Source organism: Pomacea canaliculata, linkage group LG11 (assembly GCF_003073045.1).
Source record: "Pomacea canaliculata isolate SZHN2017 linkage group LG11, ASM307304v1, whole genome shotgun sequence".
Lineage (NCBI taxonomy): Eukaryota > Metazoa > Mollusca > Gastropoda > Architaenioglossa > Ampullariidae > Pomacea > Pomacea canaliculata.
Window position 1 is genome coordinate 20111394 of NC_037600.1, and position 27331 is coordinate 20138724.

The following is a 27331-nucleotide window of genomic DNA, read 5'->3' on the forward strand; positions in this document are numbered from 1 at the left end:
TCGTTCATTTATAAATTTGTATATGTAACATTTTGGTAATATTTCACAAATTATGTCAAGTCTTAACTCAAGATTTAAAAGTTTCAAATCTTAAAATTGAAAAAAACTTTCGACCGATATTCTAGCATTATAGGTTTGTACTAGATCGCCACAGACTTGTATACCACATGAGAAATAATGCTTTAAAATACTTTTATTTCTTGACAAACTTGACAAACTTGGCAAAAAATATGTAGCTCATTTGTAGACTTAATACGTAAATAAATAAATTTAGTCCATGTATGATGAAAGATGTCTCCTATGTCACACTGAGGGGTCTGTGTCCCCTGTCGTTGAACTAGGGCGGACAACATGGCTTCAAGATAATCTTGCATCGGTCCGCAAATGTGAGTCACTTTTCTACAGGTAAATTGCATTGTACCACGGCAGTTTGTAGAAGTGTATTCACAAAAGCTTTAAAAGTGCTACACCAATCCCAATAGCAACAGCAACAGCAACACCAACACCAGCAAGAACAGGAGTCATGGTATCTGAGGTCTCCTCAACTTCTTCACCGTTTATTGCCATTGCCTGCAGACTAATCTCCTTTCCATACCGACACCAGGTAGCAAAATGCTCGCAGTTGTTAGTGAAGATGTCGTAGTCTTTTCTACCTAATTTGGACATGGCTCGTTCCACGATTTCATCTGGTGCGAACACACTGTTAAATATAAATAATTAGGAAGAAACATGATCACGAAAAACTAAGATAGACAACCTGCTAGCCAACAAGTAAGTCATTCTATATTCAGAGAATTAAAAAGTTAACAGAGAAACCTATTGGTCGTCACTAGAGGTAATTAGAAGGTTCTGTGATTTAATGATCAATAGGCACAAAGAAAGGACTGAAGTAAAAAGGATTGGCATAGGCACAGTTAATGCGGGAACAACACAAAAAAAAATGAGCTGGCCAGTGAACTGGACATATAAGATACCCAGGATTTAATAGTACATTCTAGCTAATTGAACATAGGTTAATTATCTGAAAATCCTGAAATGAAATGTCGACCACATGTTGTTTTCTGTCCTCCCCAATTTCTGTTCTCTGTCGCATGCAACAACTTTTGTCTTTCGAGTTTTTATGCACGTGCCACTATGCTAACTTTATTCAGCCCTTTTTTTTTCTTTGAGATTTGCTATTAAGCAGAAGTTATCTTTTCCACCCATCTATTTGCCTCGATAAAGCTGCTGAGTAGCTAACAGACGCGATGCCCACATTTGCTTTAATCGCGGGTGAGTGTGTACTGAATATCTGATGATAATACCCAACCCTGAATGAAGCTTGAAAAAAAAACTCAGAGAATCGACGACTTCTTTTTAAACTTCTTGTGATTTCCATAAAAAGGAGAAATAGGAAAGACAATAAAGAAAATGTTTGTGCTATAATAAAGTTTGATAACACACCTTAATATGTGATCCAAATGGTTGCTCTTCTTTGCCTTGGAGTCCCCAGCAACATGAAAAAAATCATCGTCACGTACTTCTCCTTTCATTTTATGGGAACCACCTGCCATTGCATGGCCCACGCAACTGACTACCATTAGGCCATTGCTATTCTTTAGCTGTCTTGAAATCCCATGGAATATACTTTTCTTTTCTTCTTCTGCTACATGATGAATGATTCTTTGATTGCCTTAAAAACAAAGAATGGTTTCTGTAGTTTCGGTGTTGGTAAATTTTTATTAAAGTTTCTGCATTAAACAGATGCACACTAAAAGAAAATAACACGTTTTCGTAAATGTTTTGTCATATTGTCATCGACATTTTCACCAAATTCAACATCAGCCATCTTGACATACTAACCTGCATAGATGCCCCAGTGACTATCGTTTACATGCGGAAACTCTACCAAGTCTCCTTCGGAGAGGGTGTGCGAGAGGTTTCTATTGTGGCAATCAGTATCACTTAATGGAATTGTTACCTAAATTTCCAACAGCAAAACAAATATGTTGCTGGTGAGATTCGTATACTTCACATCTACGTCTATAGCCTTTTATTTAATTAGTTAACATTTAAATAAATAATGCCTAGCGAATCAGTATGCATTGTCAGATATATCTCATGAGATTATACGGTGACCTGTTCATCTAACATTAAGAGCTGACAAAAACCTTTACCCAGCTGTTGTCCGTTGATGTAGATATACATTCTGCCGTCGCCGTTGAAGCCGACGTTGTCGTTGCTCTTGTCGGTTCTGGTAGCATCATAATGATGTGTTAGTCAGCTGGCAGTCTCTAAAATGTTCATGGTTGTTATTAGGGCAATATCAAAGAAAGTGTTTTGGCCATACTGGGTAATGTGGCGAGCAGTGAAAATTAACAAACTGCGAATCTTTACGTATTAAATGTACATGAGTGTAACTGGAGTCCTACCCTTAACTCGACACCCGCATGGTGCTCACTGCACAGCTGACCAGCGGGTGTTTTATCACTTCGCTCCCGGATACTCCCACCACAGATAAGGACATCATCACATACTACAATACATAATTGCACATACTTTGACACAACGGCCTCAGCTCACACACCTTGACCTCTCCTTCTGACCCAATCGTTCAAAGATACTGATATCTAAACACAAACGTACGGTGGTAAAATCAGAAACCAGAAATGTGATATGTAAATCTTAGTTATTCGGGGTTGCGGTTTGAAAAGATTTTGTGCAATGCAAGATATCATCTCTAACTTAGTTGAGTGTTAGTTATACTATGTATTTGTACAAACACTGTGTTGTGTCCTTTGATAGACTTTTACATTGTTTTTTTTTTAAATATAGAATTATAGAATAATCAACCGCGTCTGTTGATATAGATATTGATAGCAATAAACAAAATGGTGTTGCTAGCCTCTTACATGAAACCTTTTATTTCTCATCAATTTTTTTTTCTTATTGCGCAAAATGAGTATTTATCTGTAGCTGTACTCATTATATAGCAAATTAACTTTTTTTAAACATATTATGTCACGCATCAAAGTAACATCGAGACCCTATAGTAACCAAATGCTGTTCGGAAAATCCAAAGGTTTTACGCAACTCTCAGATCATTCGGTACACTAAAGGCTAATAAACTGCAGCAAATTACAGCTAACTATACAGCGTTTACATTTATTACCTACAAAAATGTTAGATATACAGACAAATTATTTAAGCATATTTTTTCTGTCTCTCAGTAACCTATACCAGTGACAACCGTAGCATACTCACTGTTAAACAACGAACAGGCAACAAGGTTACATCACATAGAGAAACTTCTTTTTATATCCTACGGAAAGTTTACAGGAAATTAAAAGATTTTTTTCAGAAATTTTCTATCACCTATGTTGAGATAATTGGCCGATATTATAGATATAGATAGATAGTCTTTGGCTGTTTGCCAACTGAATCGAGTTTCGTTCACATAAGCACGCTTTTTAATTCTCTCTCGCTCTCTTTCTTTCTATTTCACACACACACACACGATAATGGATTACATAATTACAAGCAAGAATACATCCGTCTATTTTTTTATATCTCCATTTTCTCACTTCTGTGAAATTAATGAATGACTATAAAAGCTTTAATTTTATGTCTATGATGATGACATAGACTAAATTTATTTTTATAGCGAAATAAATTTTAAATCTTGAAAAATAAATCCTATTTTACAAAATATGGAGAGCGTGACGTGTCGGCCATGTTTGTGTGTCTGTCTCTCAGCGCTGGGGCCGCACGGTAATAGGCTGACAGCAGACGACTATGATGTCATAGTCCAGGCTATTTTTACCCGACGTGGGAAGGTCGCGACCTTTTTTCGCTGCCTGTAGCAACGCCTGACGTCATGCCCCTGCTACGTCACGCGTCGTCTGCTTGATGCTGAGTCGTCTGCTTGTTGTACCAATGGGGCAGGGGCGTCAAACTCTGCTTATGATGTTACCTATATGTTCTTGATGATTGATCTACAGTGTATTTTGTTTTTGACAAATAACTACAATGTGAGGTTCAACATCTTAATCTAACAACTAAGTCGTCATCTTCAGAACACGAGCATTCAACTATCTTATTTTCTGTGGTGCGTCCTTGATTGTAAAACACAACCTTGCCAAAAGGGCGGAGACAGGCGCTATATGTTAACTTAATTTGTCATTTATGTAAAATCATATATAGCTCAACCTCCAACATCTGCAATGTTCTGACACTTGATCCTCACAAACTTTCTACCCAAAATAACCATGCAGTTCCTCATACCCGGAGATCCGAGTAAGACAAGAGGCATAACCTTTCACATGTTACAATTTTGTTTACACAAACAATGCAAATGTATACAGGCTTACAAGGGTTGAGCCTGACACAATGAACATTATTAGAGCGCATCTTGCAGTGATCCTCTTCCATTAATCCAGAGCTAGGTAAGTTAGATGACAAGTGAGTGCCATGGAGACTGGAAGCTGGCATTTGACACCTGGGATGGTTGTGCCTCCTTATTCCCACTACCTTGAACTGAAGCTCACACACACACTTACACACACTTGCTTGACAGCCAAGTACTTTCAGACATCAATTGCGTCTACCTTTGAAAGGAGACCCTCCTAAATTTCGTTATGAACAGAATCTTAAAAAAATGGGGGAGGGCATTGAACTGGAGATACATTGAATGATTGACAACAAAGAGAAGTCCATTCAGTGAATGTATGAACAGGTTTTATTTCCAAACTGCTGGCCAAGTAAAAATGGACATCCATACTGGACATTTTACACTTTCACAAACTTTCATCATCAGCTATCACACATGTGTACTTCAATAACAAACAGAATTAATGCATTTTTCAGCAGTGTGCACATTTTGCAAAAATAAATGAAACCAGGGTCATTTTATAACCACAAGGTCACTTCTGTTTACTTTAAACATTCTAAAATTTATGAGATGATGGTCCCATGGCATAGTGGTCACTTTTCCCAGATACTTTAAAGACAGGGTGTGCTGAAATCAGATTTTGTCTCAGGCAGAATGATGGGGCTGATTGGGCTGGTTGCTTTGATGTGATTTAGCCTCAATTTCAACTCTTTCCATGATGTAGATAAGGCTGAAGAAGGGGAGTATTGAATAAAGAACCTATTTCCCTGGATCGTGTGTAGGGGGAGGAAAAAACCAACTTTGTTGTTCTTGTGTGTTCGAGTGTCTATTGGTGTCAGCAGTAATATCTTTTATAGTTGTAGAATGTCGAGTTACAGCTTGATGTTATTTATTGATGTTTTTTAATGTCATTTAATTTAAAGCATATTATTTACATTTCCACTTCCTAGCCACAGTGACAGTCTGGTCAGAGTGGGGAAACGGTGTCTAGTAAGACTTGTTTAATAAGTCTACATACCAATAATGTGAGATGGCCAAGATATTTATAAATATTTTTAAGAACAAAAATATTATCTGTAACAGGAAAAATAATTTCATTTACCAGCATAGCTGTTGAATTTTCATTGCTTAGAATTTATAGTCTCCACTTTGACTGGTACTACAATAGTTTTATACGCAAATTTGTAAAAGTTTAACACAGTGTTAAATTTTAAACAATGTGCAATAAATAAATTGTAATCTACTGTGACAACGACAATAAATGATGTTGAAATTTATATTGCAGACCAGCAGATATAGCATGACTTTAAAATCCTACACTATACCATTTGCTGCCTTCAATTTTACAGCAACAGGAAAGAATGGCTTTGCTGCTCATTAGATCTGTCACGTTCACATGTGCTGTGACCATGAGCAACACTAGGTGGACTACAGCCACTTGTTCCCATTCTTTGCATTGTAGGTCTTTAAACAAACTTGAAAAGCAAAACTTTTGCATATAGATAGGTGCTCATTTACTCTGTGACCTATAAAATAACCGAACCACAGATTCTCTCTCATAAACATGCCCATCCACATGCACACGCGCGCACAATATCAATCTGACCTTCGGACAGTAATCCTCACTATTATTGCACCATGCATTAGAAAAGAATATATACATATCTCCCTTGCCTCAAAGTACTTTCTCAATCTTTCTAACAGAGGAAGATAATAGATACCATAATGGGTGCGATGCCATTAGAAGCAGCAAGAGATATCTTAGGTCATACCTAATAAAAATAATCATCATAATGAGAGCTTGCATAGTGCTGGCCCTATAGGCAAGCAAATGGTGCTTTACAAAACACACACACATACTCACAGACATTCACAAACACATACAACATAGCATGCAAAAGCGTCTATAGAATGCCATATGGAATGAAAGCTATGTAGCCAAAAGTTGCTCCCAGTCTGCATACTTCATTTTAAAAGCAGTAATCCAGGTTGCACACTACAGTTTTACAGTTTTTCCACACTACAGTTCCAGTCATATGACAGATCTAATAGGTAGACCTTTTTTTTTTTGCTGCAGAATGCCTCTGTTAAAAACCCATAATGAATTCACAAGCTGTCATAAGGGAAACTGCAAATCCACTGACCTAATATTTTTGACTGTCATCCTTCATGTCGCAAATCCAAACACTGTCATTGATCATTTTAGTCTGGTGCTCTATGAATGGTCGAAACACTGCTATCATCTTCTGCAGAAAATGATATAACAAAAGATAGATTCCTACTACATTTATGCAAGGGCATCAAATCAATTCAACAATAGTTAAAAATGTCAATGCAGGAATTTGGCCTCTAAACACAGATTAAGATGTTAGTTCTACAGTAAGTAGTTCAGAGCTGTAAAGTGATTATTAATCTGTGATAAAAGCGTATCAAGTTATAATCAGGAATAGTTCTTGTTTATAGATCAAATCTTTGTATGTAGAATCTAATGATCATGAAGCCAAGAGGATATGGCACTCTGTATTGACTGTGTGACCTCACCAGTGAACTGCATGAAGAAACTGTTATGTCAAGTTAAAGGAGGCAGGCAGTTGATGGGAAATGATGTGTAGGTAGAAACGGTCTTGTTCAGACAAAGATAGAACCACCCAGAAGAGTGGTAAATGCACAACAAAAAAACACAGATTGACATTAGACTTAGATCCAGGAACAACACCAAAATGAGAGCCCCTTCAAGCCAAATAGGCAAAGGGACTTTTAAAACAATGCGGTGCGATAATAATCAATCATTATTAAATCTTAAATTATGGTAAAAATTTGGATTCCAATGAAAATAATTACATACTGATCTTGTACAAGATTCAAAAGCAACAACCAATTGGCATAACAATCCAACAAAAATGAACACAAAACATATTTGAAGCCTTTTCTAACAAATTCATTTTTGCATGTGCACAGCCTAAGTTACAAAATAGGCACATAAACTGCACAGAAATGTAAGAGATGTAATGTGATCATTTCATTACCATAACAAAGTATGCACGCTGTGTGCTTTAGCTGATACAATTAGCTAAGTGCTTGTTGTATTGCAAGAATGTTTCCACACTGTAAAAAAACAAAAAAGCTATGTAGACAAAATTAGAAAGCAATTATTTGTTAAAACTATGAAAGGAATAATAAATAGCAATGAATATGATAAAACAGCATCTTCCTCTTAAAAATAATTTCGTAAAAGTGTACTGCTTACTTGTGAAAATAAAAATTAACCTTTCCTATTTTTGTTACAATAGTAAACTTATCTGGACACATTTTCACTTTCAGGAAAAAAAACATTTGAATTTGTAAGGAAATATTGATCAGCATATTGAAATAAATGCCACAAACCATAAGGATAATAACAGACTTTCAGAATAAAATTTAGAAGACATCCTATTTCAGAGCCATCAGTTCTTGTAAATTTCAAGTAAATAAGACAATATTATTAGAACTATGATATTCATGTACTCAAGCTACTTCAAGCATGTTCAATACATTTATTTGACAACTTAGCCATTTTATTGATCCTGCATACTTCACTTATATCTGTCTGTGGTTTTTGTGCAATCTGAAAACAAGAGCTAGACATCAAAATCTGCATCTGAAAAGCGATATGTTTGTGTACAGAGAAAGAGACAATGCTTCAGTCCAAGACTTGCTTATAAATCATAACTGCTCTGTGATTTTCAAGCTTAATCAGAAAATTTTGGTTTTTTCTGCTTTTATTTGCTGTGTTTTAAGTGCCATTGTATCCACTTTTTGATGGCATCCTTGGCATCGTGCTAAAGCCTTTGTCTATGACCTTTTGTTTTTCATCTTGTGATTTCAATTTTCTTCAGCTAGTCTTCTTTAACTAACACAATAAATGTTTCTTTCTATGTACAAATCCTTGTTGTAATGGACCTTACATCTTCACCAAATAGTCACATTTTAATACTTTGGTGCGATTTCTGTTTGACGATCAGCACTCTCCGGAAGACTTTGTCTACATTCTTGAATACTGATTGATCAAATCTGCTTTTGATAAATGACTATATAGTCTGCGACTCATAATATCTTGGTCTGATGTCACTTTCAGAACAACCTCATCATTCCATCATCTTATTTATCTAGTGTGTCCTTATTTGTAAAACACCACAAGCTTCTTATAGGGCTGGGATATGGCACTATATAAGCTGACTTTATTTAATTATCATTTTTATTATTTATGTAACATTATAACAGCTGAACCTCCAACATCTGCAATGTTCTTGATCCTCACCAACTTTCTACTCAATAACCAACTCCTCATACCCATTGATCCGAGTACGACAGAAGGGACATAGCCTTTCACATGTTGTTACAATTTTGTTTGCACACTCAATGCAGATGTCTGCATGTTTACAAGGGTAGAGCCTGACGCGAGGAATATTTTCAAAGCATATCTCGCAGTGATCTTCTTCCATTAATCCAGAGTCAGGTAAGTTAGATGGCAAGATAGTTTCATGAAGATGGGAAGCTGGCATCTGACGTCTTGGATAGTTTCGCCTCCTTATTCCACTGTCTTGAGCTGAAGCTGGCACAAACACACACACACACTTCAATTAATAACTTAAGTAGGTGCGACTGTTTCTCGTGTTAAATCATCCTGTCTATAAACACAGTTAAAATATTTAAATTAAAATGGAGTTTGTTCAGTGCAAAGGTTCACACAATGAAAACCTACTTCTGGTCCATGACGATGAAGGCGGACAGGACTGTGGCCCAGACTCTGTCTGACTCATTCTGTTGTAAATATAAACGGCTGCTGCTAGTAAAACTGTCATGGGAATAGCCGCTACCAAAAAACTGCTCAGCATCCTTAGTGTCTTCCTGGGCCTGGCCTGCTTTCTATTTCTAAACAATGTTGCAACAATTGTCAATGCTTAAAATTATGATTTTTCAATATTTGACTATATGAATGTTATGAATTATCTGTGTCTCTCACACTTGCACGCATGTGTACACACACAGATAATTTGCACACATGTGTGCTTTTTCACGTCTCTCTCTCTTCTCTATTAGTAATTGCCTAATTACAAGTTCATTCATTATACTCGATGCCTTTTGTAAAGGGAATACTCTGAAAATCTCGATCAGCCTGATGATGAACGTTATAATTATCCACCATGAGAAAGTGTGTTGACTAAGTTTTTGGCTTTTCACGTGCATTTAATAATAATTAATATTTAGCACCATATCCTGGTCCTGTGAGCAGGCTCAAGGCACTTTACAAACAAACAACGAAAGAAAAAACAACAACAACAAAACACAAACAAAAAAAAACAACAACCAAAAAAGCAAACCCTTACACATATTCCATCTCTACGTTTAGCGTAAGACTACGTCATTATCATATCGTTCATGCTCACAACAATTGAAACTGAGAGTCGTATATGTTTATAAACAAAAATATTCTAGTTATTATTGTACTCAACAGTTTATGTAAGCTTTACAAAACAACGCAATACTACTACCATATCCAGCGACTGCACTGCACCGACCATACCCACGGCGTAACAATTGAATTTTCCAACTTTCATTTTGGCATTTGTTTTCTCGCCTCTTCGATCAAACTAGTCAAGAAATAATTACATATGTGATTTGTGGAACTCAGTCTAATCTCCATCCTCGTATTTTCGGAATCTTGAACATATTAAATGCATTCATGCTAGCTTAAAAAGTATGCTTATAAAATAATTTACCGTTTCACGGTGTCATCACACCTCCAACAAAGGTGAAGGTCACGAATGCCTCAACGACAGGCGCTAAAAAAAAAATAATAATAAATAAGACGAGTTTTAAACACTTCATATTTCAGATATTTAAGAATATCAATCAACTATGAATTTAATGTTAATACAGATTTTTCACTTAGTCCAGTTATAACTTTGCCATTCATTACATGCAGCTAAGAATAATATTTATACATGAAAGTGGCATCCCATATGTTTATTTCGCCATTCGCTTGATGTGCGGAGGCACATATTTCTTTCTTTAGACCATGGAAGTCTGTGATCGGTAGCGTTTTTGTCCTACCGTTTGATCAGTGTTCCTCAGAAAATTATATACATATTGCAAAAACTATTCAATAAAATTAATTATTGCTATCTGATGAGATTTTCTATCGCTTATCCGTATCGAGACAACGCGAAAGAGTTGAGCAGACGACGCGTTGGAGAAATATGTTTATGCAAACTAGAGTTGTTAGAATTGTATAGATTATTGATTTTCTTTTACAGGAATGCTCAGTGGCCGCGTCACCTCACGGGATGTACTGAGATAGTAAATGGTCGAGTCACCAGATCCCCTTCTCTCTCTCTCCCACCCGATATTTTGTCATTTTCATGCCATGTATCCAAGGGGAGCCGAGACCATGTGGATGTGATACTGAAGAACAAACTGGCCAACCAAGACTTCATGACTGCATATTGATCTTTTCTTATCATTGAGTTTTGTCCGTGTATCTATCGCATACATTCAGTCAGCCAACAGTCGATTTCCAGTACAAGACGTTTGGTGTGCGACGTGGGTTTTTTTTTTTTTTTCTCGCCGTGTCTAAGAGAAGCGGCTTCACTTCCGGTAAAGATGGCAGCCTCCTGCGAAAATTTCAAGCTTGTCTACAATGTTATTTGTAACGGAAAGGTACCAGTTTCTCTGTATAAATCTGTCGATACGGACTTGTCCGTGTTCATTGCACAGATCGACGGACCACTTGTGAATGGCTTTTTTTGTCTTGGTAAGTGCACACTTTCTAGTTACACTTGCACGCCTGTAACGTTCTATTGAGTTCGTTTCTTACGTCAGAAATAGTAACACAAACATGTTGTAATACAGCTTCAGTAACAAAAGCAAACAAACAGGCGTTCACTATAGATTCGTTAATAGACTAATAAGTTTGCATATTTCTGAACAGTTAAAGTATTCAATTATAATTTACGCGAGAGATTTTTAGTTGTTAATGGTCGCCGGTCGATTCGACTATTGGATGAGTCGACCACTGTAGTCTGCTTATTTCTGTATGCTTTAGAAATAGAAGTAGGAAAGTTTAATATTTTTGGGGGTATTTCTTCGTAAAAAAATATTAAAAAAAACTATTATAGCTTTATTATTGCTGTTGGTCAACCTGGGCTTGTAGTCTTTCTTTTTAGTCTTTCATTGTGCGTGTTTGTGAGAGATTTAATGATGCCATTCTTGCTCAGGTGATAGTTAACTTAACTAGCAACGACACTCGTCAGTGATTGAATCAATTTAAGGCTGCAGTCAAAACCACATGTGTGGTCAAATCACATTGGTAGAATTTGCAAATATTAAATCCCATTCACACCCATTAAATTTTCCTCCCAAATTTTTGCAGAGAAATGTATATATATATATTATTTTTTGCATCATGTCCTCATGGTAGACTTGGAAAAGAACAGTAGAAAGTGAGGCAAAGGATGTCGGAACCACATGGGCCCAACAAGGGTGCTGCCTAAAACTGGGTCCGCTGGGAAGGTGTTGTTGCGGCCCTATGCTCCTCAAGAAGTAACAAAGAATAAACTAAACTAACCTTATGGTATTATGCACATAATTTTATTGGGTCTTAATTTCTTTTTTTACTAATAGTATTTGTTTATTTTTGAAGTAAAATAGGTTTGTCAGGTTAGGTTTTCTAATTTCTTTTTCTTTATTTTGATCTGATACAGCAACTGAAGCCCATGATGATGATGGCTTACCACACACTTTGGAGCATCTGGTGTTTCTTGGTAGTGAAGCCTATCCTTACAAGGTGAGATCCAGCTTTGCTTCAGTGATTGGTACTCTTATAATATATACATATATTTTTAATATAGTAGTACAGTCTGCATGGTTATACTGTATATAGAAACAGACTTTGCCTATATTAATGCCTACTTGCATGAATGTGTTTGCATTTGTGTAATTTACTTATATATATATATAGATATACTAATGTGGAAAATAGTACAGGTACTCTGCTACATTTTTTGTTCCTATATCTATATATTGTATCGAATGTTGCAGGGTGTTACACTGTAGCATAATAGTTAACCACATGAATTTAATCATTTTTGCAATAAATTGTTTGTGCTAAACTTTATAAACTAAATTTTATCATGTCATCAGGGTGTTCTGGACTTGCTGGCTAACCGCTCTCTAGCTTCTGGCACTAATGCTTGGACTGACACTGACCATACCTGCTACACCATCACCACTGCAGGATCTGAGGGGTTTCTGCAGCTGCTGCCAATTTATCTTGACCATATTCTGCATCCTACACTGAAGGTAAATGTTGTTTTGTCACAATGCTTTCCAGTGTTTCTCATTTGATTGGGCACCTTATATATTCATTTTTCTGAGATTTACTGCATAAGGTATTGGAAGCAGGAATCATTTCAACGGTTCTTTTTTATGTACAGTAAAAGATGCCATGCCAAGCAGTACATGTAGTCTTAAAACACAAATTTTCATCAAGAAGGTGCTTATTGTGCCTATAGAAAAAAAGGGATAACAACCAAACTGATAAGGGGAAAAGAGAAAAGGATGATTTTTTGGTTGTCAGCTACTTGAGAAAGAGAGACTTCATGCTTCAGCTTAGAAAGCACAGCATATAGCACAGTGTCAACATTCTACAATTACCCTAGCCATTAAGCACTTTCTGATGGTGTTCCCTGGAGCAGGGAGGCAAAAGTGGGACTGCAAGATTGAATAGATGTGTTGTGGTGCATAAGTTTGTCTGATCATTTCTTTTTTTCATGTTTCATTTGGTGAAAGAAAACCTTGTGTTTAATCTGCATCAGCCTCTTCCAATACAAGAGACAAGGGCTGGTTTTGAACTCATATAGCTGGCCCATGTGTGATATTTTAGCATCTGGAAACATTGGGTAGACTAAACAAAACTGCACCCTCCATATTCTTGGTTCATTTTTTATTATTAATTATTTAGGAATCTGGATATGTGACTGAGGTCCACCATATCAATGGTCGTGGAGAAGATGCTGGTGTCGTGTACTGTGAAATGCAGGCCAGAGAAAACACAGGAGAAAGTCTGGTTCATCTCAACATGCTACGTGCCATGTATGAAGGCAAATGTGGCTACAAGTCTGAGACTGGAGGCATCATGGCCAACCTCAGAAACAGCACATCACATGAAAAGGTAGTGATGTTTTCAAGGCTAGAATGTGTTTGTGTGCATGTTTAAGAGAAAGAAATTGGATTTAAGTTTATTGATTAGGCCTTGGGCACTTCATCAAGAGGGCTACACCATACAGATGAGGTTATACAGCAAGATTAAAACATCAGTGCATGTACAGGCTAACTCCATTTCAAACTATTTGCAACATTATTTTCATTCTAAAATTATTACATATATATGTAACTGACTAAAAGAGATGAATAAAATATTTTGAAGGATAACATTTTTATAAGCTGTAGAATATTCATTTATTCACAGAAATGTCGTCATGGCATTTTCTTATTTTAAATGCTTCTTAGATGAAATTTTTGGCATCAGAGCCTAAATAAAGAGTATGACTAAACCGGAAACTTTGTAGTATCATGCCTCGTTTTAGTAGTTAACTGGAAAAAATTATCTGCCAGCAGTCCAGTAATACTAGTTCGGGGTCATACCATTTTTGCATGAGACTCACCAAAATAATACAAAAATGTTCCATGGCTGTAAAGCTACCTTTATGAAAAGTTACTGTTATTTGACATCAAGGTCTAAAGATTTTGATGCATGTTCAGGTATTTCTTTAATCCAGCAGTTTGATCCAAAATTATAGCAAAAAGTAATATGAACAGTTAAATAGGTTCTGGTATTCAAATACTATGTTTTCTGCTAGGATTTTGTTACTTTCTTATAAACAAGATACATGCCTACAGAGGCCTTGTCTTAAGGCACAAGGACAGTCACAACTAATGTCAAATTTTAAGTTTAGAGCTGGTTCAGATTTTTCTTGACCCAGAAAAAGTATTTAAAAACAGCGCTGTAAACATGTAAGTGCCGACTATTCATGGGCATGAAAGTGGAGAGTCAGTAAAATTTCCTGTAATGTTTTGTTAATATACATTATCATTATACACATGTTACATTGCCATTATACACGTGTTACATTGTCATTATAGACTGCATGAATGAGAGGAAGAAGATGATGCTAAAACAGGGCACATGAGAAAGATTAAGTCAGGGTTCATGGATGACTGACTCCAACCGATTTACTTTTTTTTCAGGTGTGCGACTATCACCAGCAGTTCTATCGACCAGAAAACTTGTGTCTTATCATCACTGGGGCTGTTCAACCAGAAGAGGTCTTTGAGGCCTTGAAACCAGTGGAAGAAAAACTCAAAAAGAAGGTGCACAGATTTCTATCTGTATCTGTATGTGTGTGCTTGCGTGCGGAGTGTTTCTGTTACCTCTAGCAGCCACAAAAGCATTCATGTATGTAAATGTGTATGTTCATTCCAATTTAAATAAAAAGCTTACAGTCTTTGATTGCTTATTGCAATCTGTATTCACTTTCAGGGTCCACGACCACCATTTGAGCGCCCATGGCAGTCTCCAGTGCCACCTTTGGAAAAAAGCTCAGAGAAGGTAGTTGTGTACCCATCTGATGACGAGGAGTATGGCCTTGTAACTATATCCTGGAGAGGGCCCATGGCAAAGGTAGAGAAGATGACCTGTTTGTGATATTAGCATGATGTTTTGCTCTCCAACTATTTTTTATAATGACTTTATTTGGAATATAATTGATTGAATTTATTTATTTGTGGACATATTGATTTTCAGTTCAATATTCATCATATAGTATTTTACTTTACGTTTATACTCTATATCATTGTCTTGGTAACTTTATATCATCTCATGTCTTATATACAAAATCAAGCTTGTGAGGGTAACAGCATCATTGTGCAACTAACACTTAACAGAATCACTATGAATGGTAAATCAGTACAGGTTTCATTTCTTCTCATAGCTGTTTTATGCAAAAGTACTTTTGTATTTATATTTATTGGTGCTAGGCATCTCTTTTATGATTTGGTGGATAAACATCAATTTCTCTTTACAGGACCAGTACACGTTTCTTGCTCTGAATATTCTTCTGGAGTATCTTTCTGACTCTCCTATTGCACCAATTCAGCGAGATTTTGTGGAGATTGAAGAGCCCTACTGCAGCAGGGTGTGCATGTCCCTTTCATCACATTATTTCTTTAATACATATACAGTTTTGGCATTGTTTCCTTAATCTTAGAAGACATCTTGTGAAAAGACAATGACATTAGCTTAATCAATATGGATATATCGATGCAATTAAACTGTAGCTATGTAGATATTCGCATCTGTGGGTGTGAACTGTAGGTTCAGAATACATCCAATACCGAGAAATCTTGTCCTTGGTTTTACAAGAAATATGTATAGTCTAAGAGTTGCAGCCCCATCCAAGCAGCAGGAACTAGACCCCTTTCATGTACAAATCACTGGGCAAAGATTGCTAGGCTGCTAGGCTGGCTTCTATTAACAGATGGAACTAAGTATCACAGCATTTGTACAAATTCTTTTCATGGCATCAGTGGTCTGCTGCAGGTCCACCAGTTCGTAATTGAGAACTCTGAGACCTGCTTTGGTTTCAACTTCTTGAGTGTGGACAGTAACAAGCTGTCGGAAGTGGCTGCCAAGTAAGTATATGGTTACAGCTGTTCTTAAAATAACCTGTCATTCTTTATTTCTCTACACCAGGAGTTAAAGAGAAACTGACGAAATAGTTAGTGGTTGTGGACACAGCTGGGTTTTTTTTAATTTGTTTGTTTTTGTTTTCAAATATCAAATACCCAGACAGGTGATATGAGCTGTACAGAGATTCTGATAGGTAGAAACATACTACCTTCAACAAATCAATAGCCAATGCAAACAGAAAGACCAACCTTACCCCCCACCCCTGACCATTGACTAACTCCTCCTTCAGGTTGTTGGGTATGGAAGAAAACTATTTTTCTCACCATCCTATCATGCGTGAAATACCCTTAGATGTTTTTTCTCTGCCATCAGACACAACTGTTGCGACAGATCCCTCTATTCTAGACAGGGTTCACACTTTTCTTCTGGAGGCTGGCACCCTCTTGGCAGTTACATTGACTATTGCTGTTCTCACTGGACTGCTTTCTGGCTACTTTAGGTTGTCTATCTTACATAAGACTTCTCTTAAAGCTTGTAAACAAGGGCTTTTTAATTAAGTCCTGTCTGATGCTGAGGATTTTTAATGTAGACTTTAATTGTAGGGGATTTTCATTTCCCAACTGTCACTGTCGGCACTGAAATGAGGCATTGTATCAAGATCCATTGCAGCTGTATCAACACTTGTTTTGTTGGACATAAAAAAACACAAGCTTTTCATATAATAAAATATAATAGGTATGGACATTGGTAGAAAGTGCTTTTTCAGTGCCTCTAAACCCTCTTGCTTTTTCTACATATATATATATACTTTCAGTAATATTCACGAGCTAAATGGAGTTTACACAAGACAGAGTACTGTGTAGGCATAGTGAAGTCAGCCCTACACATATAAAATTGACCAGCTGTATTCTTAGTGAGAAATCCCTTGTGAGCATATGAATGCTTATGCTCTCAGAATTATTCACTGTGCATCTATCAATACCTCATGTGCTTCCTTTACACTTTTGCTTTTGAGATTCAGTATTTTCTGTGTAACATGTATTAGAGATGCTGTGTTTGGCCAGGAGCAGACAACTTATCAGTTGTATAATGTGATGTCCCATGTTTGTTTTTTTTTTCTTCTGGAAGATTTGAACAGTTGAGGAAAATCACCTTTACTTACTTTCTTGAGATTCATATGCCATCATTTGTGGCATCAGCAGTCCAGCTGCTAAATCACAGATGAACATTCAGCGGTGTGTGTGTGATGTGTAGGTGTGCATAGGAATGTCTTGCCCATATCTCTCATTGCTCTTGTTAATGTTAATATTCCACTGCATTGTAATGACTTTTATATATATATATTGAAAACAGAGCACACCTCCCATTTAAATTACCCATTGGGACAAACAAAGCTGGTTATTTTTTTTTTTTTTTTTTCTCTCTCCTTGTCTGTTTTGTGTTCATTGCATTAATAAAAGATATGAAATGAGTCTTTTAAGTGTGATTTATGTCACCCCTCAGGAAAGTCTTTAAACTCTACCGTATCTCTGTTGCCAGGCTTCAAGAACTGTTGAAAAAGATTTGTGATGGTGAGGAGGCCATAGACATGGAGCGTATTTCCAACCTTATACATCGCCGTGTACTAGAAGCCCTAAATGATGTGAGTAGTCATTTCGTGCATCTTCAACCTTATAAATCACTGCATGCTACATGCCCTCAGTAATGTGAGTTGACATAAGCAGTCACAGAGCCCAGCTTCAGCTTTATACACTGCAGCTTGTAAAAAGCCTTTAAACAGTATTATGGGTAGGCACATTGTAACACTTCTCTTAACAGATAATCATTTCTTGTGTGCTTGCTGTTGTTTTATAATTTTACATACTTTTATCCTTTGTTTTTTTGGCCTTCCATCACCATTGTCAGGAGTAGATGTCAGGGAGATAGAGAGTGGTAAGAATATTCCACTGATTTAGATGGCTTACCCATCAGAGAGGATATTTCGGGAATATAAAATGCTGCTTATCAGTACTTGAAGGCAAGATCCTTGTCTCCTACTTGTCTTAAGCGCTGAAAACATGCTCCATTGTGAGTGTGATTATACGCCCTATATAAATCACAGGTTTATTATTATTACTATTATTTCACCAGCTTTTTGTAAGAGCAGATTCCTTGTTCTTCCAGATCGAAGGAGGCGCCCACAATACTGTGGCCTACATGCTTATTGGTCAGTTTCTGTTTGGACAGAGCAGAGAGGATGTAAGTTTCAAGCAAAAAACTTTTCAGACATGCTTCTATTACAAAGAAATCCTTAATATTTTTATCTGATTTTTTTTCTTGTATTTTTGCATTGTGTTTAAAGGGCTCTGTTTCTTTTTACCTATGCCAGATGTATTTATTGTATTTATTGTGCTTTATTTATTATTGGTGCAGTGCCATGTTCGGCTGAATACAATAGACTCTTACCAAAACATGAAGACTAAGACAGAGTCATTCTGGAGAGGCATGCTTCAGTCTTTTATTCAGAATAAACCTTCAGTGGTGGTGAGTCCTTGCTTGATAACTACTTTATCCTATAGAGTCCTATAGCTTAGTGCTCTTAGGGGCAGTAAACATAAGTGGTTCACCGTGTCTGGCAGGGTATGTGGAAGGATGTGCCTAGTCTTTTCCTTCTGCCATCTTTACTTTCACATAACCACATCCCCATTGTTCCAAGTGAAGCAGAGTGACTGCTAGATTAGGAAGCTTTTTTTTATAACTTGTATCACTCTTAAATGGGAGAAATACTAAAAACACATTGGCAGGTCATTAGCAACTAGTTACTATAAAGGTACATTTCTCTGGCTGTTACTCCTAAGTAAACTTCAAGCTTGAACCTACACAATGAGTGGAGTTCATGACTTGTTGCTGGATTGACAAGTTATAGGACAGCCCAGCTCTCTGTTTATGCAATTTGTTCCTGACTTGTTGTTGGATTGACAGGTTATAGGACAGCCTAGCTCTTCCTACATGGAGCAGATGGGACTAGAAGAGAGGGAGAGAGTAGAGAAACAGCGAGATCGACTTGGGGATAAAGGACTTCAGCAATGTCAGACCAAATTGGAAGAATCCATTGCCATAAATGAGGTTTTGTACATCTACCATCTTTACCTCATACTTTTTTTGATAGTGACAATCATTTCTTTAAATCTTTAATGTTCATGGGATGAATATTGCAAACTTTTACATTTACTTTTACTCTTTTAGTCAAATGGTTTATCAGTTTCATGTTCAGGCTTGCTAGCTCTAGCTTGGTTGTTTTGAAGGATGTTAATGTTGGCATTCAGCTGGAAGTTGTTCAGGTCTTTACAATATTCAGTCCATCAGAGCACCAGTTATAGAAATCACGTGCTGTGGATTTATCTTTTTATGGCCAGTCTCTCCAGGTTTTTCACCCCCATCTCCTCAACAAACATCTGACAAGAGCATGGAGGTGAATGTTGATGTGAGCTTTTATCACAGTAATTCAGACAGACTACTCTGCAATTTGTAGTGTCCATCACCAAAGTTTTATGCTGGTGACCACTATTTTGTTCTGGTCTCCTACAGGTGGAACCCGAAGAGTCCATCTTAACATCTGTGTCGGTGCCAAGCACAGAATCCATCCATTTCCATTCTATCACATCATCATCAAACTTACCTACACGTCCAAGTGCAGCTAACCCCAGATTTCCGCTGTCCAGAATTCCATGTATTATGCAGCTGGATGACTTTGACACCAACTTCGTTGAAGTAAGCTATTTCTTTTTGTAGATAAGAAAATTCTTCATACATGTGCTTCTGAGTTTGATGAATATAAAATAAAATGTGTGTTTTAATTGCCTTGACCTGCAGGACTGAAGAATCAGTCTACGATGGAAGACTTGTGATACACATTAGATTCTATGCTAAAAATATGATAGGTAGACTTCAATCTCTGTACGCTTTTGCTTCCTGTAGAGATATTTTGTGACTTTCTTAAACCACACAAACCTTTTTCTGATTTGCTCTTATGGTTAGAAGTGTACAGGCAATGGTTGGTTTTTCTTTTCCTATATATAATTTATGTAACGTTTAACAGAATTGGTTTACAGTGCAACAATTTATAGCTCAGTTTATGTTTACAAAGCAGGTTTCATGCAATAATTAAACACGCAACAGAAAGAAATACAAATTGTAAAAAAACATAAAATACTGCCTCATTTTCTGTTTTCAGATGAATGCATTGTATGACACTTCAAGTATATCACTTGAATTGAGGTATTACCTGCCCCTCTTAACTGAGGCTTTGGTAGAAAGTCCTATTCTGCGTAATGGAGGCAAGTGTTTGAATTCTTGATGAGTACATTGATGTTAAAGATGCTGATTTAATTCTCTGTATGATTAATCTCCAGCTTCATGGTAACCCAGGTACATGGCATTTAAAGTTTTAATCCTTAAAATCACTTCTTTCTGAAGATAGTATTTTCTGTTAAGAAAGTGCTTTAAAAGTGTTTCTAAAAGTTAGATTTGATAGTCATTGCTGTTCTAGATTTCCGCAATCTGAAATCACATGCTGTTCCCCTTTAATTATATCTTTATTTTGATTCCAGAGTTGATACCTCATGAGCGAGTAATCGCAGGACTTGAAAAGGACACCCTGTACTCTTGCTCAGGCCTGGGTGTTCCTCCTGGCTGCTTCAAATGCGACTACTTCCCCCAATTTATGGTCACCGTCATTAAAGTGGAGGAGGGGAAGTACGAGACTGGGGTTCAGTGGCTGTTTGATTTGCTCTACAATACCCAGTTCACAGCAGAGCGTCTCAAAATCATTGCAAATCGATTGATTGGAAACATTTCCACCTTGAAACGGAAAGGGTTTCATATTGTTCGGACCATTCTATATAACCTTTTATTTATAAAAGGTAAGAGTGAGTGAGAATGTATGCACCTGCCTGTGTTTTGGGGTGGTGGGGTGGTGGTCTTTTATTTTAATAAGGCAGTTTTGATTGTGTTGGTATGTGTTTATGTGTCCGAAGTCAGTTCATTGTATACTCAGTCTGTTGTCATGTGTGCAGACTGCAACTTTAATGTTGCCAGCATGTTAAAGCAGTCTACATTTTTGACACGACTTCTGGAAAGATTGGAGTCTGAACCAGACAAGGTAACTTTCTAGAGAAAAATTGTTTTTTTTTCTTCTTCGCTCTGTCCTGGGTGACATGACTAAATGGCATTATCCTGACTTGCTACCTCAATTCCGGCTGTCCTGACCAATGAATATAGAGAACACAAAATCAACGAACTCACTTGATGATTTAACATAAAGAGGAGATAAAGAAGGGATATATGTTTCTTTCTCCATTATAATTTTTTTCCTACTTTATTTTTCATTTGGGTTTTTGTTTTCTGTCCTCAACAGAACAACCATCCTTACTGTGTCTTGAGTATTCCTACCACTATAAACACTGTACCGTACTATTCATATTTTACATTACAGCTGATTCTCAGTTTTCCTGACATACTGCCATGCCGGTTCATCCTTTGTCAGCAGAGAATAAATTAAACACTAAAAAAAATGGAATGAATATTCTATAGAGTTATATACCTTAAAATTTATTTCTTATGTGACACTATGATTGATTTCATATAAGTGTGTTTTGTTGCCCAACAGCTAATATGACTGCAATCATTTTTGGTATTTTTTATTTTTATTTTTGTTTACTAATTTATTGCATGCTATATCTTAGATTAACAAGATGGTTATTTATTGCAGGTTATACTTAGATTAACGAGGTTTACTTATTTATTTCAGGTTATAGCTGAGATTAACAATGTACGAAACCAGCTACTGCTGCCAGGCAATGCACGCATCCATTTGTCCTGTGACACTAAGAAACTTGCTGCTCATGGTTTGCCAGACACACCCTGGAGAACATTTTGGAAAGGATTTGACCAGTGTGGAGAAGGCAACGGGTAGGAATTTTTCTCTATGTGGGGGCACAGCTTGCTGCTTGCCTTCACTAATGCTAGTCTTGCCACTTTAGCAGAACCAAAGAATACCAATTTGCCAAACTGCCTACAGCATATTTCCTTTTTAAAAAAAAATAATAAAGAGTTGTAGAACTTAAAGACCAACCTGAAAGGTTTGCGTTTTCTTCAGAAATCAGTATAGACAATATAAACCTAACCTGTAAATTCCAGCCTCCAAAACCCATCCGTTAATGAATTATCCGCTACAATTTTCACCTGCAATCAACAAAGGCTGATAACAATGTACTACATCACGTTGGCCCACCATTCACAAGGTTGCCTGCAGTCAACACCTATCAGGAAGAGAGATCATGAGCGACAGTTCGAATAATTTGGAGGCTGGAAGTCTGCATTTCTCGTGTTTCTGAAAAACTTCTACTTTAGAAATGCAGACTTTCAACGTCTGAATAACCCAAATTATCGCTATGATTGGTGTTGACGGCAGGCAATGTTATGAATGGTGTACCAACATGAAGTAGTACAATGTTAGCGGCGCTCGTTGACCGTAGGTCCGAATTATGTACTTTGGTCTTTGGTAGTGGATAATTAATTAACGGATGGGTTTTGGAGACTGAAATTCATAGGTTAGGTTTATAGCGCCTATATCTACCGATATCTACAAAAAATGCAAACTAATCGGGCTGGTCTTTAAGTTTAAAATTATTTTTAAATATGTGCATCTTTAAAATAATTTTATTTTTCTCTAGCATTGGTGTCTTGGAATCAAAAATGGTGGACTTTGTCAAACCTCTGGATGCTAGCGGTCCAAAGAAGGTCATTGTTGGTGTTGGAGACGTGGAGTCAGCATACTTTCTGCAGGCAGTGCCCTGCATTTCTTCCTATCACCACGAGGACCTACCAGCCTTGATGGTGCTTATCCAGTACTTAATTCAATGTGAAGGACCAATGTGGAGCCAAATCCGGGGCCTTGGTCTGTCATATCACTACAGGTACGTTTATCTTAACCACATGGTTTTCATACCTCAGGACAGTTTGTCAAGTCAGAAGTTTGCACTTTCACATGTTTATATCTCGGTTGAAAAGATGTCGTATATTCCTGTGTTTACAACTTATTTATAGAGGTTAACACTTTTGTATAAACATCCATGATGTTTTTATATGTATATGATAATCTACTCTGGCAAAACATTTTCAAGACCTTGTTTTGCTGTCAGAGGTTTGATCTGTAACTGTTGTTATAGTGGGCAATATGACAATATTTACAGTGTTACCATCAGACCTGACCTTGGGATGCTGTACCTGCTGTTGGCCAAAGCAACGCATGTTGTGGATGCTTACGGTGTGGGGCAGAATATTGTGGTCAGTATCTGCTGTAATATGACAAATGAAGATGGGAAGAAACTCTGTGCTTATTCTTGTTTGTGGTCCTATTGTTTGTCATCAATAACATTCTTGAGAAAACAATAACCTTCAACATCATGCAAATGAATTGGGGGATAAACGACTTCATAAAATTGTAATTGGTCTTTTTCGAAAGTGTAATTTTACATATATATATAGAGAGAGAGATAGTGTGCAGCTATATCCATTAAGTGTATTTTGTCGTCTTGTATATTTGTGTGTGTTGCATTGTTGTATTGCAACAGCAAGGTTACCTGAGTGGAGAGAATGAGTTCAGTGAGGCTGAGCTAGAGTCAGCCAGGTCCAGCCTTATTTTTGAGATCATTGAAGAAGAGAAGACAGTGTGGGATGCAACACACCAGTCTTTACTTTCCTATCTGCGCAACGTGGAGCACAATCATAACAAGTATGTTGCAAGAGTTAGATGCATATGTGTGTGAATGTATGCATTAAAGCTTATAAGTGCAATGGCAGTCTGATGGCAAAATGGTTACTGCATGTCACTACTATGGTGAGGATTGGGTGTCCTTGATTCAGATCTCATTACAGGCAAGCTGTTTTTTCTCTGCATGCAGCGCCTATTTACACAACCCACTGCTTTACTGGGATATAACCTTAGTTGCTGGCTCAGCGTAAAACACCAACATTTATAAGTGCTATAGTTATGTACCTATCAAAATACAAGAGAGAATAGACATTCTTTATAAAATTATTCTGTGTATCTTTTTTATTTATTTTTTAGTATTATATGGATTTTAAAAATATAAGCTGTCTTCATTATTTGCATTTACAGTTTTCTCTGAGAAGACTTTTTCTTATCCAAATGATAATAATTCATGCATGGTTTTTTAAACATCAGGCAGTCTGCTTTTTTAATCAGCTTAGTAACTGTTGAAGCTGAGATGGCTCATGGTCTTTCTTTTTGTCAGTTGTTAGACTTGTTACCAGTATTTATGGTCATTGTAGCCACACATTAACCAAACAAATAAATAACTCAACTCACCATCATTAATTATAAAAGCTTATTCAATTTGAAACCCTGTCTTAGTTACTGAAAGGGATTAATAGAGATGTTTTGTATTTGTGTAAGGGTTAGTTAAAGCATAGGTAAGGAGGGTGTGTTGTGCTATGTACCAAGATGATAGTATCATCTTGTTAGATGCTTATTGTGCCAAGAAAAACATTGTGAGAACTCCCCACTTCTGGGGACTAGTATCCTCAGAATGCAACTCCAGGCAAACATAACTGTTTATTTAATGGCTATCCGCAATTAACTGTTGGTAGAGAAGCCTGTATTTGTCTTAACAATATCAGTCTCCTGATTTCTTTTTTCTTCTTGTTAACAGGGAGATGGTGAAGAAGGTCTCTAGTGTAAAGCTGCAGGATTTGAAGGATGTTGGCGAGAAATATCTGGCATCTTTGTTTGATCCTAGTTTAACACGTTGTGTTGTGTGTGTAAATCCATCCAAGGTGCAAGAAGTTGCCTCAGACTTTCAAAAGTGAGTGGCCTTTCAGTGCATAGAATTTACACTGAAATATAAAGATTGTTTGGTGAAACTGAACTTAAAAACAAAATTTATCTGTTGGCAAGGAAATACACTATAGAAATTTATGCTCTTATTATTATTTACTGTCAAGAAACTTAGGAATCGTTTGACAGAAGTTTAAATAATGCTTTAGTGTCCTACCTTGCTAAAGAATAAGAGAAGAGAAGAGTACTAAACACGTTGTGTGAATTGTAACTTTTATGAATGATTTATATTCCTGGTTTTTTGGGGTTTTTTTTTCAGGCTTGGAGTTGAACTGACAGTACTATCATCACTTGAAGAAGATTTACTCACACAGCTGTGATTTAATAAGCACCACAAATATATCAGCCATTCAGTATAAGGAACAGACTACATTGCTACCAGGGTTGCTGAGTGTTTGGAATTTGTGTTTGCTTACTGTTACTGTTGATCTATTCTTTCGCACATACTTATCCTGCATAAAAATAACATCCTTATGCAGCTCGTAGTTTAACACTGCAGCACTGCTAAGATTTTTAAGGCAGCTTCAAGACTAAAAAATGAGCTGCTGTTGACTAACAAAACTGCACCAATAACTCTCAGGCAGATACAAAAAGTTTCCTCACAGATGGGTCCAGTGATTTGTGCAAATTTTAGCTTTGTGTAAACCAGAAAACATTGTTCCATTTCACTGCCATACAGATGTCGGCTTTGCGTAGACCGTAAATTTCAATTATTTTATGTTCAGCCAATGTCCTGCTTTTAAAATTGTTAAATGACATTCACCTTTATGCATGAACTCTTGTTCTTAAATCTGGATTTGTCTCTGTAATGTGAAAAACATACTGAATGTCATGTTACTTTCTAGTTTCTAGTAATGTTGCAATTGTTAAGGACGCTCTGCTGTTTTGCTTGAATGTTTCACAAACTGTTGAGAAAACATTCTTCTGCTGTCATTTGCTTTGGAGAGTTAGAAGTTCAGGATTTTTAAAAAGAATTTGGTCGAAGGGGTTGGTCTTTTGCTCTTTTTTTATCTTTTTAAAAGGGGCATGTTTTTAAAATCATTGCTACATCAACCTGTTGGTGTGAACCTATGCACAACATGGAATACTTCTCTGGAACTTGCTAAAGTTATGCATTAAATTGTTTGCATGCTCTTCAGATCAGTTTCTTGCATATTGTGAACTGCTGCAGCTGTCACTTCCATTAATCTACGAGCTGGGATATGTGACATCGCCTTGCAAGCTCTTCCAGCTGTGATGTTCTTGTTGACATTTGATATTTAACTTCAGTGTGATTTATGTGGCCTCTGTGTTGTAAAATAGGGAAATACTTGTACTCTTGGACTTTGTGCATTCTTGATGTCATCTTCCTGAGGCTGGCAGGTCACTTGGCAACAAGGGGAGGGTACCGAATGTATTGAACCAAGGGGAGATAGTGAACTAAGGTGATTAGATGACATCCTTTCTCCGTACAGAGAGGAGGGAATAAAAACTTAATTCTATGCTAGGAGCTATGGCTGTATCACCTCATGTAAACAGGTGCTATATGCAGGGAGATAACTGTATGCCTGAGACAGCATTTGAACGCACACAGCCAATCATTCCTGTATTAGTGACAAACCACTTTAAACTGTTGTGCCATCAGATCACATGCTTTAGTCGCAAATCAAGATCTAGACATACAAGGGAGAGAAGAAGCTTTAGGCACTTGTAGCAGAGGAGGAGATAAATGCTGCTTCCATGCGACTTGTTAGCTCCCCTCTCTCTCTCCCTTACACTCTGGTATGGTCCCTTAACTCACCCATAGAGAACACAAGTGTGGTGGTGTCACAATCTGAACTTTTGCATGAGATAGCCATTTGAATGTCAAAGTGCGCACGAATAGGACTCAATGGGTCATTCCTATCATATGATTGATCACTTTCATACAGATAATGTTTTGCAGGCTACGCCACAAATCTCTCATTAGACCCTCTTCGGGTCATTTTTGGATCAAAGCACTTAAGGTCTTGTAAACAGCTGTGTGTTCCAATTTTTCGAGTTATCAGCATATTGCTATACTAATCATCCTTGTCTTTGTGGATCATATTGTTCAATTTAAGATATAAACTGTTGTAGAAGATGAGTAAATGGTCGTCTCAGTGGATGACAGTTGAAAACATATACTATTCAAGGCTATGTACAAATGGTCATTTTAGCAGATCACAGCATTAAATTCAAGATATAAACTGTCCTGGAATATGAGAGAATGGTTGTTTCATGGCATATTACGTCATTAAATACAAGACATACATCATCCTTGTTTGTAACTGAAAGGTGGTCTCTGACTTGATTACATCATTATTTTCAAAACCTA

At 36.9% G+C, this 27331-nt stretch overlaps 2 protein-coding genes and 1 long non-coding RNA gene across 8 annotated transcripts; 1 reads left to right on the plus strand and 2 right to left on the minus strand.

Moving 5' to 3' along the window:
• Window positions 1-184: 184 nt before the first annotated feature.
• On the minus strand, window positions 185-3262 carry LOC112576349 (HRAS-like suppressor 2). 2 transcript variants are annotated; one of them, XM_025258719.1, is made up of 5 exons: window positions 3244-3262; window positions 2157-2273; window positions 1843-1960; window positions 1444-1672; window positions 185-700 (listed from the first exon to the last, which is right to left on the minus strand). In XM_025258719.1, exons 2-5 carry the CDS (start codon window positions 2244-2246, stop codon window positions 445-447), a joined length of 693 nt encoding a protein of 230 aa, XP_025114504.1. In that variant the 5' UTR covers window positions 2247-2273; window positions 3244-3262; the 3' UTR covers window positions 185-444. The 2 variants fall into 2 exon arrangements, with proteins under 2 accessions (XP_025114504.1, XP_025114503.1); XM_025258718.1 differs by lacking the exon at window positions 3244-3262 and having other exon boundaries at window positions 2157-2596.
• A 1437-nt stretch (window positions 3263-4699) lies between these two features.
• On the minus strand, window positions 4700-10794 carry LOC112574683. 5 transcript variants are annotated; one of them, XR_003101479.1, is made up of 5 exons: window positions 10688-10702; window positions 10129-10191; window positions 9901-9999; window positions 9111-9280; window positions 4700-8960 (listed from the first exon to the last, which is right to left on the minus strand). It is a non-coding gene; the product is annotated as an uncharacterized LOC112574683 (long non-coding RNA). The 5 variants fall into 5 exon arrangements; XR_003101478.1 differs by lacking the exon at window positions 10688-10702 and adding an exon at window positions 10664-10678; XR_003101481.1 differs by lacking the exon at window positions 9901-9999 and having other exon boundaries at window positions 10688-10794.
• Window positions 10795-10856: 62 nt separating this feature from the next.
• Window positions 10857-27138, plus strand: LOC112574682 (uncharacterized protein C05D11.1-like). Its single transcript, XM_025255909.1, has 22 exons — window positions 10857-11162; window positions 12112-12194; window positions 12551-12709; window positions 13371-13580; window positions 14657-14779; window positions 14949-15089; window positions 15493-15603; window positions 16008-16099; window positions 17637-17739; window positions 18261-18335; window positions 18510-18620; window positions 19059-19202; window positions 19665-19847; window positions 20311-20413; window positions 20687-20998; window positions 21152-21237; window positions 21886-22046; window positions 22811-23053; window positions 23330-23423; window positions 23711-23871; window positions 24812-24964; window positions 25256-27138. The coding sequence occupies exons 1-22, from the start codon at window positions 11012-11014 to the stop codon at window positions 25314-25316; spliced, it is 3060 nt and encodes a 1019-aa protein (XP_025111694.1). The 5' UTR covers window positions 10857-11011; the 3' UTR covers window positions 25317-27138.
• The last annotated feature ends 193 nt before the right edge of the window (window positions 27139-27331 follow it).